This window comes from Temnothorax nylanderi, unplaced genomic scaffold (assembly GCF_030848795.1).
Source record: "Temnothorax nylanderi isolate EJ_2023f unplaced genomic scaffold, tnyl_v1.0 TNYL_tig0029_pilon, whole genome shotgun sequence".
Classification (NCBI taxonomy): Eukaryota; Metazoa; Arthropoda; class Insecta; order Hymenoptera; family Formicidae; genus Temnothorax; species Temnothorax nylanderi.
This window is the reverse complement of record NW_027249091.1, coordinates 1,556,392-1,573,678: the sequence shown is the minus strand read 5'-3', so window position 1 is coordinate 1,573,678 and position 17,287 is coordinate 1,556,392. Positions and strand designations below refer to the sequence as shown.

The 17,287-nt window shown below is 29.3% G+C and overlaps 3 protein-coding genes across 13 annotated transcripts in view; 1 reads left to right on the top strand and 2 right to left on the bottom strand.

Annotated features, from left to right (window-relative positions):
* LOC139770426 (uncharacterized) overlaps positions 1 to 8,814 on the top strand; it is a 28,215-nt gene extending 19,401 nt beyond the window's left edge. For 9 of the 10 annotated variants that reach the window (XM_071702363.1, XM_071702362.1, XM_071702358.1 and 6 more), the window contains 4 exons: positions 2,116 to 2,317; positions 3,403 to 3,511; positions 4,276 to 4,497; positions 4,581 to 8,814. In XM_071702363.1, the coding sequence (XP_071558464.1) occupies positions 2,116 to 2,317; positions 3,403 to 3,511; positions 4,276 to 4,497; positions 4,581 to 4,599 (552 nt within the window). In that variant the 3' untranslated portion in view covers positions 4,600 to 8,814. The remainder of the gene's footprint in view (positions 1 to 2,115; positions 2,318 to 3,402; positions 3,512 to 4,275; positions 4,498 to 4,580) is intronic. The other variant, XM_071702364.1, reaches the window with a different exon arrangement.
* Positions 8,815 to 10,490: 1,676 nt separating this feature from the next.
* Positions 10,491 to 14,307, bottom strand: LOC139770430 (dynein axonemal heavy chain 1-like). 2 transcript variants are annotated; one of them, XM_071702368.1, is made up of 6 exons: positions 14,037 to 14,307; positions 13,806 to 13,960; positions 13,217 to 13,472; positions 12,692 to 12,854; positions 12,272 to 12,382; positions 10,491 to 10,727 (listed from the first exon to the last, which is right to left on the bottom strand). In XM_071702368.1, exons 2-6 carry the CDS (start codon positions 13,841 to 13,843, stop codon positions 10,609 to 10,611), a joined length of 687 nt encoding a protein of 228 aa, XP_071558469.1. In that variant the 5' UTR covers positions 13,844 to 13,960; positions 14,037 to 14,307; the 3' UTR covers positions 10,491 to 10,608. The 2 variants fall into 2 exon arrangements, with proteins under 2 accessions (XP_071558469.1, XP_071558468.1); XM_071702367.1 differs by having other exon boundaries at positions 13,806 to 14,307.
* Positions 14,308 to 15,713: 1,406 nt separating this feature from the next.
* LOC139770429 (dynein axonemal heavy chain 1-like) lies at positions 15,714 to 17,217 on the bottom strand. The gene is made up of 2 exons (XM_071702366.1): positions 16,617 to 17,217; positions 15,714 to 16,035 (listed from the first exon to the last, which is right to left on the bottom strand). Exons 1-2 carry the CDS (start codon positions 17,199 to 17,201, stop codon positions 15,805 to 15,807), a joined length of 816 nt encoding a protein of 271 aa, XP_071558467.1. The 5' UTR covers positions 17,202 to 17,217; the 3' UTR covers positions 15,714 to 15,804.
* Positions 17,218 to 17,287: the final 70 nt, after the last annotated feature.

The following is a 17,287-nucleotide window of genomic DNA, read 5'->3' as shown; positions in this document are numbered from 1 at the left end:
AAAGTCTCTCTTCTTTACTGTGTAACTTACAAGAGAATGCATGTTTATGAAGCACGTTTTAAAAGGCGCACTAGGTGCGTTTTATGCAAAAATTCTACATGCATATAGTTTAGTCACTATGTGTCGGTGAATGCATTACGCTGCACTTTGTGCATTGCTCGTTCATGTTTATTTCAGTCACTATCTCACATCTTATGGAGCTTGCGTCTGTGTATAATTCAAAGCATAGTATATGTTTACATAAAATTGTACTCCATATAAATATTGTTTGTTAGGTATTTAATGTAAAACAAAATGTGAATTTGTATGTGTAATGTAGTGCAAAAAATTTAATTTAATTATTCGTTTTAAATAAGTATAAAATCCTAAACTTCTGTAACATTTTTGGACAAAATAAACTAGAGTCAGAGATTATATGGTGTTTTATTAAAAAGCTGATATAATATTAAAATTTTTCTTTTAACGCTATTTATGTAAAAAAATATAAAAAGTTTTTTTTATCCTAATTTTGCACAATCTTCAATCTTTTACAGAATTATTAATACATATGTGTTCTTTTATGAAAAGATTGCTGTTAACAAAACATTCACATTCTTTTTACGTCAAACATTAATTGGAAGTACTTTATTACTTTTAGGAACAGGTAAAACAGGTAATATTATATTTAAACATGTAATATAAATAATATTAACATTGCTCATGAGCAAAATATATTAACAAATATTAGGCGTATATTTATCACAATGTATTATATAATTATATCATGACTGGCATATCTAAAGAAGCTGATGTATTGAAAAGAATGAAAAGACATTATCATTCATATTCAAATGTTTGTGACAACTGATAACTATGTGTATATGAATATATGCGTGAGTACATTTATTAGAATTTGCATACGTTATTAGAATTTTCTGTAAACATCTCACATAACTCTTTATAAGCCTCTATAAGTTGAAAAATCTACAATGCAAATTCCATATAAAATTTATATTTTTTGACTAAATTATATTTTATTTGCATTAAATTGAAATTATATTCAATCGAATAAGATACAAGCCGTTTTCGGTTTAAGCTTAGATCTTAGGCAGCTCAATATTAATTTTCCGTATATATGTATTATTTATTATAATACACATATACATATATATATTCTCCAATTTTTTACTGCGCGCCGATCACAGTCGGACTTGAAATACAGCTATCATTGGAACATTAAAAACCCTTCCCTCCCCGGAATTAAATCGACGCAATTTAATTATCTAAAAACTGTAAAGAATTTATTGCGAAAAATATTACCTCAGCCAGGATTCGAACCTGGAACTTCCCTCATTCCGTGAAGGGTGTCGTACCAATTCGACCACTGAGGCATGTGGTAATATTTATCGCAATAACCGGTTAATAATAGTTTGAAACGTTTATCTCAGGCGACGTGAAATAAATAATAAGAGAAAACGAGACAAATCTACGACACCCTTCACGGAATCCTGGCTGAGGTAATATTTTTCGCAATAAATTCTTTACAGTTTTTAGAATCGCGTCAATTTAATTCCGGGGAGGGAAGGTTTTTTAATGTGCCAACGATAGCTGTGTTTCAAGTCCGACTGTAATTGGCGCGCAGTAAAAAGTTGGAATATATATATGTATATGTATTATAATAATACATATATACGGAAAATTAATATTGAGCTGCCTAAGATCTAAGCTTAGACCGAAAACGGCTTGTATCTTATTCGATTGTGTATCATAGCGGTCTTGTTTTCTCTTATTATGAAATTATATTTTTACGCTATAACAAATTTGCAACATACGAGTAAGGGTTATACATATACGAAATATAGATATATACAAAAATATTTGTGTTAATAATGCAATAAATAAAATTAAATATTTAATAGATGTGCTATTTTGTTACGCTTCGAGTTTATTATCGCATGTCGCTGTTTCTGAAAATTAAGGGACAAATCTTGTCTCAAACACAAAAACAATTCCAAAGTAATATCCTCGTGGCCAACGTTCATGCGTGAACGAATCAGCTGCGTAGCGAATAAAGCGATGGTTGACAGGTTTTATAGATATCAATGAAGTGAAGACAGTACTTTACAAAAATTTCAGAGTGCCAATAGCAGCAATAACGGCGGCGGCGGAAATATAAACCTGGTTTCGCTCGTGGGCACGAATGGAACGCGAAGACCACCCTCCCAGCAATCATCGTTTCACTCGTCCAAGAACCATTCCCGGCATCAACCTACATCTGCTCCGCCGTCGACACCGCGGAACGTCTGTCAGATAACCGAAATAGAAGCTCCGTGTATACGTAAGTTAAGTCTATTGCGACATGAGATTCGAGCCTCTTAGAAATCTCTCACATAGTATATCGTATAAGATAAGAATCGCGCGCTCTCGCGATAAGAAATTATAATCGTTGTCAATATTTTCTTTACGGAATTCAAAACGGATTCTTTCACAAAGCGGTTTTCTCCTGGCGTAAACATTATCTTTTGCACGATATTTATAACTGCGGTCTGGCATTATTAAGGATGTATTACCTATACCTTCCCAGCCAAAAGTACAGTAATCTGAGAAATCCAATTATATCGGTTGTATGCATACTTTAACGGCTTACTACTATTTAATATCATAACAAGGACATTAATGTTACTTATTTAAGTGATTTTAACCAGTTTTTATGATTATTAACAGCGTATTTGTAAATATTCTTAAGGATGTATGTCCGTTCAGTCAAAATAAAGGGATCAAGCTGAAATTTACAGAGATTGTGCACTTATATGTCCTAAAAACCTGTGTTAAATTTCAGATCGATTGTCTGACTCGTTTAAAAGATATTAATTTTTTAATTTTGATAATTAATTTAATTTTGATTAAAAAATTAATATCTTTTAAACGAGTCAGACAATCGATCTGAAATTTAACACAGGTTTTTAGGACATATAAGTGCACAATCTCTGTAAATTTCAGCTTGATCCCTTTATTTTGACTGAACGGACATACATCCTTAAGAATATTTACAAATACGCTGTTAATAATCATAAAAACTGGTTAAAATCACTTAAATAAGTAACATTGATGTCCTTGTTATGATATTAAATAATAGTAAGCCGTTAAAGTATGCATACAACCGATATAATTGGATTTCTCAGATTACTGTACTTTTGGCTGGGAAGGTATAGGTAATACATCCTTAAAATCATAAACTGCATGACTAATAAAAGTTTCAAATGTTACAATAATAAAAAATAGAGAGTTGTATCTCACAAAGCTTTTAAGTTTTCTGTTTAAAATTAAAAAGACACATTTTCATCAAGCTATAAAATAAGCTTCTTATTTTTATGCCTCTGAGTAGATGCAAAAGCTACATAGAATCTGTTTTTCACTTCGCAGACGTTAGGTCATCTTGTCGGAATCTCGGATCAACCAGATTTAATCAGGAGAGCATCACTAAAATGCTCGTGCTTATTAGCACAGTCTTTATATTACTTAATCTACCAAGGTGAGCATCTCCGTTATATTATATATATTTCCATTCTTTACGCTTTTTCTATTTGTTTTTCCACTTTGTGTTTCGGACTTCTAACTGTAAATTTCATGTGCTTGTGATATTTGCTAAATTGAATCTTCCTTTATAGCTTATAAGTACATACAAATAATTAAATTTATGTAATCGGATTAGATTACACAATTTACACATTGTTTCTTTAATACATGTTGTAGAAGGTTTAATTGTCCTCCGCGCCGCGCGAAAATATTTTCAATATATCATGGAAACATTATATATAGACTGTTGCATTACTCGAATAATTTAAACTCGAGTAATATAGTTTATATGTTTAATGATAGGAATATATACATTTGAGCTTTTAGTTTAATTTATTTAAACAAATTTATATAATGTATAGTAGAATTTCATTGTGTCATTTATTATTTAATATTTACTATCAAAGTAATAATGTGAGAAAATAAAGTTTTAGAGATGATGTTCTACGTGTAAATATTTATGCCTTTTTATAAAATTAAAAATGTTTTCTCAAGTTATGATAAATGAAGGAAAAGTGAATCTTGTCACAATATATACATATATATGTTATTCTTTCATAATAAGCAGTAAAAGTCTACGATTTTTTTTTCAAAGGAGATAAATTGTGAAGTAGATGTAAATTGCAGTTTACAGTGGAAATGAAATAGTTAATATTTCTTGGTGAAATCGAATTTGCACGGAAATTGCATTATACAAGTCGAGTTCTCGCTCTGTTTCAGCTACGTGATTCGTCTATGTGTGTTCTTCTTCGCCTTGGCAAAGAAGAATACACCGGAGACACTCTGGTGTCTTCAGCAGTTCTTCATGCTGCTCTATTATACAAACTTCAGCATCAATTTCCTCCTGTACGCAATGTGCGGAATCACGTTCCGTCGATGTTTGGAGCAGATACTGCGCAGGATCCTAAAGAGTATGACTCGATATCACTGCAGTCCACAAAGGTACATATATATAGCTTGCATCTCGTCCTTGTTAAAGATCCGACAGAGATCAAATTAAATCGTTGGTTAATGGTGACCATTAGGGAATCGGTAAGCCCGTGAAACATCAGCGCTCCTTGGCCGGTGATTCTCCTCTATCGGTGTCCGGTTTCAACCGAGGTTTTAACCCAAATCGTCGAGGCTTTTGTGGGCGTAAATCCAAGGATAAATTCCAGATGATCCTGTTTGCCTGAATCGCCTCGAAAGGGCACACCATTTCGCCAGACGTGTTTTACGCATCTGTGACTTTAAGTTCGACGTCGATGACTAGACGGCAGATTTGACAAAAGATATGTCAGAAAATAAGAAAACGTTGTTGTAAAACTTGCAACGATATAATACTGGACTGACGTAGAGGATTCACGAATCTTGCATGTAGTTGTATGATCTATCGAAGTATTGTTGTCGTTTTTCCGCGATGCCGATTGGTTCTCTCTCTGCGCTTACTTCATGTCATGGCATATTTTGACAGTTGTGTGGTTAATAGCACGGTTAATAGTGTAATAATAACAGTGAAATATTAAAGACGAATAGCGCGCGCGTAGCGCGCGTCTGTGATGTCTATTGTCTAGTAATGTAAATTTACAGTTTCTGTATGTGAATAACAGATTCGGTGAGATAACGTTTGCCAAAATTTATTTCCATTTATTTTTATAAATGTTCAGAGATATAAAAAGATAGCAAAATTGCTTTGAAATATTTATAAATATAATATCAAGTTTTTAATTTTATTAGATTTAACAAATTTTTTTTAGAATTAATAAACACACTGCGATATGTAAAAAAAAAACAGATGAATTTGAGTCTCATTCTTGATAATTTCATTGTAAAGCGTTTGCAGTCTCTGATTATCGCATCAGAAACGATCGATGTTCTGTTTTCACGTCATATACTGTCTACTTGAAAGAAAAAAGAGATACATGTATATATATGTATATATAGGGTAAGTCGAGGAAAGATGCCACAGTTAAGAAATATTATAGAAATATGAACAAGTTAATAGTCCAAACGTTTCGGAATTTTTTCAAAATGATACTTAAGCTTTCATATAGCAATGCTGAAAATAGCCACCCTAAAAGATATCATGTGTGAAAAGTGTTGTAATTTTATTATATGTTTATCCCTGCAAAACCCTATGCCTGGGTAAGATGCCTGTAATGGAGGAAGATGCAAGTACTGTGACAGACATGTAGCACTCAATAAATAATGTGTAATACATTTACAAAAACATAGATTTCTTTTTAACACTGAACTGTTTATTTAACAATTAGTAAACACAATTTCAGAAAAATTTTTGTTTTAGACATTCATTTATCGAATATATTGTAACATTCACGATATTTAAAAACTTAAAATCTAATATAAAAATACAAAAATTATACGTCAGTATTTGTGTATAAATAAGCTTGCATGTATTATATAAACAATCTCACATCAACGATTAGAAAACATTACCATCTACCGGATAATGAACGAAATATTAACAAAGTGGCATCTTCAACCTACTAGCATCTTACCCTGACTTACCCTATATACATATATGTTCCATATATATATATATATATATATATATAGAGAGAGAGAGAGAGAGAAAGAGAGAATGAAATATTCATATATTCATGGAACCAGTTCTACGTGAATATATGAATTATTAATATATTATATTATTATAATAAGAGAATTATCACTGGTAATCAAGGAATATGGCAATTATTTTCAAATTATGGGACCTAATTTAAGGATGATCGTAGAATTCATCATTTAAATTTTTTATCTTTTTAAGAAGTAAAAAAAATAATATAGGATAATTTATTTTTGCAATACAGGTAGTGAATAAATGTCAGAATTATCAAGTATTAGTACATTTCTTCACTGAATTAAATTGATTTTGTTATTTTTTAATACAATCCTATATAATTATATCTGTCTACTGGAAATTTCTAAGTGGTAATCGAAGTAAATAAAAGAGTAGATGATTACATTTTGGAAGTTTTCTATTTAGTCTCATTTAAAATGACAAACTAAAATTTCAGTGACGACAAAGTAATATTTAATATTCTTTAATACAGACATTAACAGAAAGCCAACATTTATTTTAGACAAATTATAAATTAAAAGTTTGAAAATTAATGCTTTCCGAAAGTGCTACTTTAAAAAGTAGTACTCTAATAAGCTGGGGAGGATTTTGGTATTTTTTCGAATGTTTTATAAAAAAAATCTATACGATGAAAAACACATTAAATTAATTTACTATAAGAATAATTAGATAATTAAAGAGAAACAAAAAAAAAATTATCAAAAACGCTGCCAGAAACACTGATACTTTTTGCCAAGAGAAAAACCATCGAACATAAGTTGCGCATGTGTATTGGTATGTAACTCAGACGTAAAAGAAATCGAGTTGTCACGTCTCTTTCACATAGATTTTATTTTTTTGCGCAATTAGGACAGAGATCGATTGACTAGAAGCTCGTCTGGGGAAATCACTGGGAAAAAAATTTTCGGTATTTCACCCGTAACGTATAGAAGAGGATATTCTTTTGGGACCATGCAATTCCACTTAAAATGCTGGATAAACCAGTTTTCCGTGAGTTTTCTTTTACGGATTTGTGCCTAATGCAATACTAACGAACAGAGTACTATTAAGCCAGAAATCTGCTTTGCACGTAACATATATTTATTACATGTAAAATATAAAACTATTTGCTTCACGTATAATAAAATCTATTTGTTTATATCAAATAATCTGTACTTGTTATCAATATACGGCTGTTAATAATAATCCGTTTTTAAGTATTTTTATAAACTTCCTACAAAATTTATATGACAATCGTTTATATAAGGTAGTTTTGTTACTTTTTATCATGTGTGTGAAGAGAAATATTAAAATATTTTAATACTTTTTATTTCTCAGTTTTTCTTCACACACACACACACACACACACACACACACACACATTTATAGAAAAGCAAAGGGAGCATATCAAACAAAGATGCATGTTTAATGATTCTTGAATAGACGGATACTGATAAAAAGTATTATAATCGCTTATTTAAATTAATACATATACGAAATTTCATTTTCTTAATAATACATTTTTTATTCAATTTTATTTTGCTATTCAGTCGAGTGAAAGCCTTGTCATGGAAACTTGCTATTATAATACTTTTCAATGGTTGCGCCGATACACGTGTCTGGCAAATACTTTATGCGTTCTTTTTACGCACATAAAGCCGTACACGTGTCGTTTCTTGAAAAATGTAACAGAATGGTATGGATAATATGCAGATTTCTTTCACATTATTTATAAACTAAAGTCACAAACATGTAGTTATGAAATACTATATACAAATTAATTAATTCGATTGTTCAACTCCGTTAAAAATCTGTTTTACACATCAAATATTTTATGCATTTTTTATAAATAATTTATAATAATTTTATGCATTTTTATATAGTATAATTTATATATCACAAAACTGCTAATCAATTTTATTATCTCTTGTGATATTTGAAAACATTTTTTATAATTTGATAATTATTTACGTTTATAACGTATATTGCGTTAGACTGCAAAAATCTATTGAAAGACATTCTAAAAGTCAAAGTGGATAAATCAATTGTAGCATTACATCATCGCCGTCAAGAAAATGACTTTAAAAGTCACTAAATATCAAACCACAGACCAACAGATGCCACAGTTTAATGTATATTAATATTCTGTATATCATTAAATGATTATATATCGAATAATTTATAACGGGATATGTAACGTGTAAATATAAACAAATATTCTATAAATTTCTGTATCGTTTTTATAAAAATATATCGACCGTGCTCCTGCTCTATATTTGTTACTTATAGAGCGTATGCATTTTAAAAATAAGAATAGAATTTAAGATAATATAGAGTGAAAAATCCATTAAGTACAATACATATATATGTATACACACGATATATGGTAAACGTGTTCTGCATTCCTGTATATAGCATACTATATAAGTTTTGAAGAAAAAAATACGTATTAAACATACATGTATATATGTATGTATTTGTATGTGTATTGCGTGTGTATGTAATTTTAAAGAGTACCGACTAAAGTTGATAAGTGGAATCTCATTAATTGCTATGCATTTTATTATCATATGCGATTATGTCAGTGAAAATAATTATATTATCCGTTTAAGTATACTGTTTTGTTTACTTAAATTTATTAAAAAGTTGAAGCGCTGTAAATAATAATTATTCCTGTATAGTAAATGTTTAAGTATACCATCTTTAAGTATTTATACCTTGGATTTATAATCGATATACTTATCTATTGAAATCTTTTTGAATTAGCTTTGTGATTCTAAACTTTACTTACACATGGTTTCTTTATGTTAATCTAAACAAATATGGCAAATTTAAGTGAGTGTTGGATCAACTATTTAGCATTTATGTATATATATATATATATATATATATACACACATACATATATATATATATATATATATATATAATAAATATTTTATACAATATATTATATATTTATGTGTATATTATTCTTTTAATGATATGTTATTTATTTATATGTTATGTAAATAAATTAATGTTGTTTTTCGAAAAGACTTGAAGGTAATAGTAATTATTATTCGTACTTCCTACTTTAGATATTCAAAATTAATCTCATCGCATTTTCTTTTCGAAGATAAGTTGTTCGTGTATATAGGTAATTTCTTTTCTATCCTCTTTAAGGAAATATAGTTTATCTTTTTATAATAAGTATTTTATTTCTTTATTCAGTAAAAGAATGTATGTAGAGCTTTTTTCAAATCGAGCTTATATTTTAAGTATATTGTATATTCTGAGGTAATACGTATATGCAAGGAATATGTGATATTGGCAAACATATTAATCTACCTACAAGAGGTACTGCGGCATGCCGTACATTGCAACGGTTACCACTAATAACATTATTTGGAATTTTGCGTTATAAATGCATAATGTCTGCATAATGTAATCAAATTCTTTATGATTAGAAGATATTAAATAGCAATAAGGACTATCGCGCGTTTCTACATTTAACATAATTTATATAATATATATAGATAATCTAAAAATTGTTCTCGTTTATTATATAAAACAAAGAAAATCAAATTCGCGAAATTTTTAATTAAAATTCTAAAAAAATTTTTAATTTTGGAATAATGAATAAACAGTATAATTTGAAGTATCCAATGCAAACTTGGCGTTGTAGAGAATTATATTACTTGTAATATAATTTATGAGAATTTATAGCTCATTAATTTTATTACATGCGAGGAAGAATTAGTTAAAAATTTTATATTAATTAAAATGTTCCAAAAGAGCATTACATGAATCTTTTTAATTCTGTCGTAATGTTTTGTAAAAAAAATTATTTATTTCTCAGTTAAAATATAATTACGTGCAAATATCTCATATACATATATAAAAATAATATAATATTTCTTTTTAAATGTACTGTGCATTAATAAATATCTTTCTTTTCTTATTATTAATTTATTATTACAAATTTATTATGTTACTCTTATTGTTATTATGTAAAATGTAATGCAAAATTAAAATTATATTTGAAAACGCCAAAACGGTAAACTTGAGCTTTAGAATTATTGTCCCGTTATCTTAAGGTTTTATAGAAATTTAGTTATCTATTATTCGAATACCTTTCTATCTTTTTTCCATTTTGAATAATCTAAAGAGTTTAAATTTTAGATTAAATTTAAAGATTTAGATTAAAATTTTCAGATTTGTAATATTAAAATAAATTGTATGTAGGTACTCAAACTACAGTGAAGAAATCCTGCTTTTTTAAACAATCCAAAAAACTACAAGCCACTCATAAATTTCCAGAAAGATTTTTTAAAATAGTGAATTATTCAACCTGATTGGATTTATAGATTGCTCGTCTGATATATTATAACTTGAAATAAATTATTCTTAGAACGTATAGGCGTATCGTATGAGTCGATCTGAATATTAACAAGTTCAGTTAAGAAATTGGAAGAAAGCTTTTCATCTTGATACATGTAAAAGCAAAAAAACATCTATCGCATAAATTGCTCATCACTCACCGTAGTCTTTCCCGACGCGGTTGGACCCACAAGCATCAATCCTTTACGCATCAAAGTAATTTCGTACAGCTGCACTACCTTTCTCACGAAGTCTGTAATTAGAGTTACAACTCAATAGATTCTACGAGGCATGGTCGGACGAGTTGCGAAAGCTGCATGCTGAATACCGGTATCGATCCAATCCGCGTCATCACATTTAGCATGCGCTTTCAAATTGGATGCTTTAGTGCAAAGACACGTTTCGCCGATTGCGTTTATTTTCATGATTTCCATAATTTCACAAAGTATAGATATTAGCACAAACACGCTCTCTCTTGCGCGATAAGAAGATGTATCGAATGTTTAATATTGTGTGTGTGTATGTGTGTGTGTGTGTGTGTGTGTCACAAGAAATCATTAAAAGTATATTCTTACTTTAATTGTAATAAAAATTTATTACTCTTTCTTTTTCCTCTATATGCACATTTTTAAGTTAACAGTTTAAAGAATAATTTAATACAATATTAAAAATATTTATACATTAATATAAAATTTATGATTCAGTTATACCTATATATAGGGTAAACTCGGATAAGAAGATCCATAGAGGAAAGATGGCCAATTCATGTTCTATCAATCTAACTCATCATCTAGTACCGAATAAACATGGATTGGTGATCTTTCCTCTATAGCCATATCTTACCCGAGTTTACCCTATACATATATAACTATTGCTATTCGATAAATATACAATTTATTAGCCATGAAGAATAAATATAATTTATAGATAATTTTATAAAAATTTGATAAATAATTTTATTTATTTAATGTGTATGATGCAAAGTAAGACTAAGTTATTTATATTACAAAATTAATATGATATAAACATAACATATTTTATTTTTTTATATTGTTTATATTATACACTAATAAAATTAATATCTATTTGCGAGTGACATAAATAGAGAACAAAAATAATTAAAAACGTTTTGTATAAGATTTTCAATATTAATTACGTAATGTTATAATTGGCAAATGTTGTTTTAATTTATATTATTTCGCAACGAGAGACAGAGAAAGAAAGAGAGAGATATATATTATATTTTTGTTGTAGTTAAATTTTTGGCTCATGTGAATCTCTAATTAGTTTCTGTACTTATTATGTTCATTTAATTGTGTGTGTGTATGTGTGTGTGTGTGTGTGTGTATGTGTGTGTGTGTGTGTGTATGTGTGTGTGTATATGCGTGCCCATAATTACAATATAATCGCTACATAATATAACTGTCACATACATATCAGAAAATATTTTCTGTATAAATATTTAATACATTTTACATAACTTTACATATAATAAAATTATATATATTAAAATGTTTTTATTTTGCATATAATTAAAAATATATATATGAATAAAAGAACAAGAATAAATATTATTATCATGCGCTTATTGAAATATGTCGGTATTTTAATTAAACTTTTTTAGCAAATGTATAAAAAGAAGACAAATAATCCCTTTACCGCAAAAGAGAGAACGGCTGTTGTAGCTTAACAAGCAATTTGTCACATTTTTTTAAGCGCAAGCTAAACAAGCGCAACAAAAATTTAGTTCTTTTACGCAAACGCACGATAAATGCAGATTATAAGTAAAAAACTCACCATCAACGTCTTCTAAACCCATTTGCTTAATAGATCTATGAATGCTTGCTTCTAGGATCCCATAATCCACTGGTTTTTCAATGAGTCCTGGGAAGAGATCTGATATAATGCCTAGGAAAAAAGGATAATATGAGCAAATAAGTTTATTTTTAGAATGTCTATAAAGGAAGATATTGATCACAAGAAAGAAGTTTGTTTATTTAGCAATTTAATCAAATGGCAACATTAATAAATTGTAATATGTATGTATGTATATGTGTATGTATATATGTATGTATGTATGCATGTATGTATGTATGTATATACACATGCGCGTGTACATGAGAAAAAGAGAACTATTTAATTTGAAAAAAAAAAAAAAAATTTATTAAAAAATTATTTGTGTATTATTTAAAATTCTGAAAATAAAAATTAACTTACCATTGAACAATTTCAAATCGTCCTTCAACAATTTGGGAACATTTACACTTTTCAAGACACGCAGGCAAATTTGATCCTCTGCAAGATCTTTTTGCTCTCTTTTCAAATTGCCAGCAGCCGCAACAACAGTCTTTACTGCACGCATACCAAAGTCGTAATGATCCTGTCATATTATATTTTAGGCACAATTAATTAAAATCGCGAAGTTAATTAATTATAGAGCATAATTAGTACATAGCTGTTATATTTCTTAATAATATTAAATGTGGAGATATTTTTTGCGACAAACTAACTACATCATCTATAAATATAAATGTTTTAACAAATGTTTTGTATGTATGTTCAGCACAGTTCTATGAAATAGATATAGTATAGTATTCGTATTATTGGAAAGTATATAGAAATTCTAGAATTTTAAATAATAGGTACATAAATAATTTTTTTTTATAAAAAAAAATATTTTTTTTCTATTATTCTTTCCCGAAAAAAAAAGAAAAAAAGAAAAAAAGGAAAAAATAAGAATACTTGTGTGTTTAGTTGCTCCGAGCTCAGCTTAAAAATTGTCGTAATTTTTCTGGCAAGGTTCCCGGCATCCACAAAGCCATACGAGAACAAAGATATTTCAGCAATAAGAGCATAATTTGGCACCATCATAGCCACTGGCCGAAAAAGTGCTTTCAAGTTGTCAGGTAATTCCGTTCGACCAGCATAACCAGGATTCATAGTGATGAATACAGCGCAGGACTGCTTTAACGTAAGTTCGACTTCTTCAAAAAGAAATCTACAAGTTCACGCGAATTTTACACGTAAAATTAATTAGAGAAATTATGGCTGGAATAAACGTGACACAGTTATAAACCTCTCAAAATTAATATTTAATATTGTATTTAAGAATTTATTTTTTAAGAAAAATTTTTAAGTTAATAAATTATTTGTCTTATTTTCGTATCAAACGGTTCTGTAATTAAATAATATTTAAACTGCTTTTGGTAAATGTCTGTAAAATTACATGAGAGTTTAATGTTCTTCTAAAAGAAGCCATTGTTAAAGCCACATTCTACTATCAATTCCTAAATTATTCAAAATCATCAAGCTTTCATTTCGGTTTACTTACTTGTTTGCTCGTAATTGTTGTGCTCTTTGAATGGTCATGATTTGCTGTGCTACGACGGATAAAACCTCAATATTGATTCGATTAAGTTCGTCGAAACACGTCCACGCACCGGTGCTGTGCAATATCGCAAAGTGTTGAATTTAATTAAGAGATTACTACGAAATTAATTGATTTAAGATCTTAATGTAAGTTGCGTTATAGCTAATTGATATGAAATTGCTCATAGCTTACCTGGCGAGTCCTTTGAAAAACTTGCCCATAGATCGAAAATTCAGTTGATCGGAACAATTAAAAACCACGCACTGAACCGCGAATGCTTTCGCGAGATCTTTAGTGGTTTCCGTTTTCCCGGTGCCTGTCGGACCAGATGGCGCACCGCCGAGTTTCAGATGCAATGCAGTGATAAGAGTGAGGTAGCAACGTTCAGTCAATGGTGTAATTACTAATCTTCCATTATTACCTAAATATTCATATCTACAAAAGATATAGAAAATATAATAACTTCAACAATGTGGGGTTTTATCAGAGATTCATTTTTATTGAAAACAAAATTACAACTTAAAGTCAATAAGTAACTGTAAGTGACATGGAAATATTAATTGATTAGGAAATAAATTATAAATAGAATTATAAATAATATATCTTTGTAAGAGCTACATAGCTACAGCAAAGGTATAAAGGAAGACTTCTGTGAAAGGGTTACAGGCAGCTGCTAAAATACATTAATTACGTTCTTGCGTCTTTCAATTAAATATATTTTAAACAGTAAAAATATATTTAAATTAATAAGTAACAAGGAAAAATAGGCTTTGAAAATCAAACGCGGTTAGTCATGAGTAAGTAATACTATGTAACATTTAATTAATAATTTAATACAAATTATAAATTGTACGTTTCGGCTCTACTTTGAGTCATCTGAGCCGAAATGTATAATTTATAATTTGTATTAAATTATTAATTAAATGTTACATAGCATTAACTCACGCACAACTAACCGCGTTTGACTCTCAAAGCTCATTTTTCCTTGTTACTTGTTAATGTTAATATCAAGGGTCTTTAGTTAATTAATCATTTATTTAAAAATATATTTTATAAATATATTTGATAAATATTGATAAAACTTGTTGATCTTGGAAAATCAAAATATGTTATAAGAAAAAAAGATTAAATTCGCAACTTAAGTAGAATTCGAAAATGTGCAAGATGTATTGGTTCATCTTGCACATTAGAAATCAATAATTTAAGCGATTATATTGTAAATATACAAGTTCTTGCATGACTTTAAAGCGATAAATAGGTGTAAAAGGGGACTATACGATTGAATTTGTTTGCGATATTCCTGTCGAGGAAGATTTTAGCTTGAGCAATACCCTTGTTTTTTTATATAATAAAATCTGCAAAGCAAAACAATTTAAAAACAAAAAATGCTCAATACATATTTTGTACAGCTAATATTTAATGTAAGTAATAGCTTCAAGGCGGAATTTCTTATCTAGTAACACGACATTATTTTCTAGAAAGCTTCTAAGAGGGCTTGCTGTAGTACTCCTTTTATACCCGAAATAAGCTTCAAAGTGATCCTAAAATTGAATTTAGGAGTGCAATTAGAGTGTCATCAGCTTCATAGAATCAACGAGTAGCTGTTAAACTGTAGAACAAGTTTTAACTGCCTAATATAAAAGAGGTAAACAATTTCGGACAAGCGTATAAGTTTTAATATGCTTAAAAACTTTATTATTTTATTAGCTACTTTAGTGTAATAATTCAGTGCATTGCATACTGTTATAAAACTATAAAATTCACACAGTAAAAAGGTTAATAAATTTAATAAACTTAAATTATTTCTTTTCCAAAATGAATGTAAAACTTATATTCCATTGAATTCTTTAATTACATATTTAACTTTTTTTCATTAAATACAGTTACGAACAAAATTTATTAACAGTTTGTATCTTTTTTAAAATAATTTTGGCAACAATTTATCGAATACATGGTAGACTTACTCGTATGGAAATTCAGCGTTTATCGCACGAATTTTCAAATCCTTGTTATCAACCCAATAATATCGTAATTGAGAAATCCATTCAAAATCATTGACATTGGTTACTTTCTCTTGGATCAATTTATATAAAACATCTTTGGCGTGAACTTCAATTGTGATTACAGCCTCCAGCATCAATCTCTGTACCGCAGTTTGCGAACCGCATATTAATTTTCGCAATTCTTCGAGCTATAAAATATTACTCAAGCGTGTACTGATTGTTTGCAATTTATTTTTTACTTCTTAGAAGAAGCAATAATGTAAAACTTTCTTTGATGTATACAATAAAGTATAAACGAACATATATACGCGCGCAGTACCTCTTCATTTTTCAAGAGAATTTTACGATTTAATGCTCATTAAAATTATGCACATTAATATGATATGCAGCGTAAAATTTCAAAGAAGCGAGTTGACCCTTTAAATAATTGTTAAACATTTTATCGCATAAGAGAATGTCACTACATCAGAAAGGTCGTGTAAGTCGAGAGATGCATTTACTTAATAAACTTTACCATATAAAAGAACAAGCGAGGAAGAAAAAACAAGGAAAAAGGAAGAAAAAGGAAAAACTCTTTTACGCTCTCGACTTTGAACTACTTTAATGCTAATGGGTTTTAATGTTTACGAGATTCTAAAGTAGAAACGAAATATAATCAGATATTTATGCCATATAAATGAAAATATTACGTGGTTAGCCGCAAACAGATATCTCAAGCCCTCTTTATCTAATTAGATAATAATGTAATATTAGTACATAAAATACGCACCTGCAACAGCATCAAATTATAATAGTCGAGCAGAGTATCGTTCGTGATACTTTCCTCCACGTGGGCAGTCCAATGTATTTGACCTCCGCAAAGAACTATCTGGCCTGGCCACATGCACACCCATTCCTTGCGCGGTATCGTTTCTATTATTTCGAGAGCCTCGCCAATGATCTCTCGCAGAGTATTGCGCATCGCATCTTCGACTTGTCCCAACCAATTCTCCACATTTCCCTCAGGATAGATCGTCGGCCGTAGCACGACCTCCTCGTACTCGGCAGAATACATTCTCGTTATCCTAAGATTTGGATTCTCAAATCTCAATTCTCTTATGTTCTCGAAGCACTTTTTTAAATGCGGTTGTATCGCTTCGACGTTCTTGGATTGAACAATTATCTCCAGAAGTTCATCGTCGCTCAGGAAAAAGAAACGCGGAAAGATCATTCGTTTGGTCTCCAGATAATCAGATAAACCTTTTACAACAGTTTCTAGGAGCAATAAACATTCCTTCAAGTTTAGAAACAGGTTCTTATCCGCGCATGTTGTAATTACCTGCGTTATGTACGACAAAGTTTCTAAAATCAACATTTCTATATTTTAATATTTATTATATCCATATCTATTATAAGTATCTGTTCTTTCCCTCTCTCGCTCTCTCTTTCTTTCTCTGATAT

Coding starts and splice junctions, on each gene's coding strand:
- LOC139770430 (XM_071702367.1), bottom strand. CDS start 13,843: ATGACCATTCAAAGAGCACAACAATTACGAGCAAACAA. Junction 13,473..13,805: donor CAACAATTACGAGCAAACAA/GTAAGTAAACCG, acceptor GTGAACTTGTAG/ATTTCTTTTTGAAGAAGTCG. Junction 10,728..12,271: donor GGGTTTAGAAGACGTTGATG/GTGAGTTTTTTA, acceptor CTCTAATTACAG/ACTTCGTGAGAAAGGTAGTG.
- LOC139770429 (XM_071702366.1), bottom strand. CDS start 17,201: ATGTTGATTTTAGAAACTTTGTCGTACATAACGCAGGTAATTACAACA. Junction 16,036..16,616: donor ATAATTTGATGCTGTTGCAG/GTGCGTATTTTA, acceptor AATATTTTATAG/CTCGAAGAATTGCGAAAATT.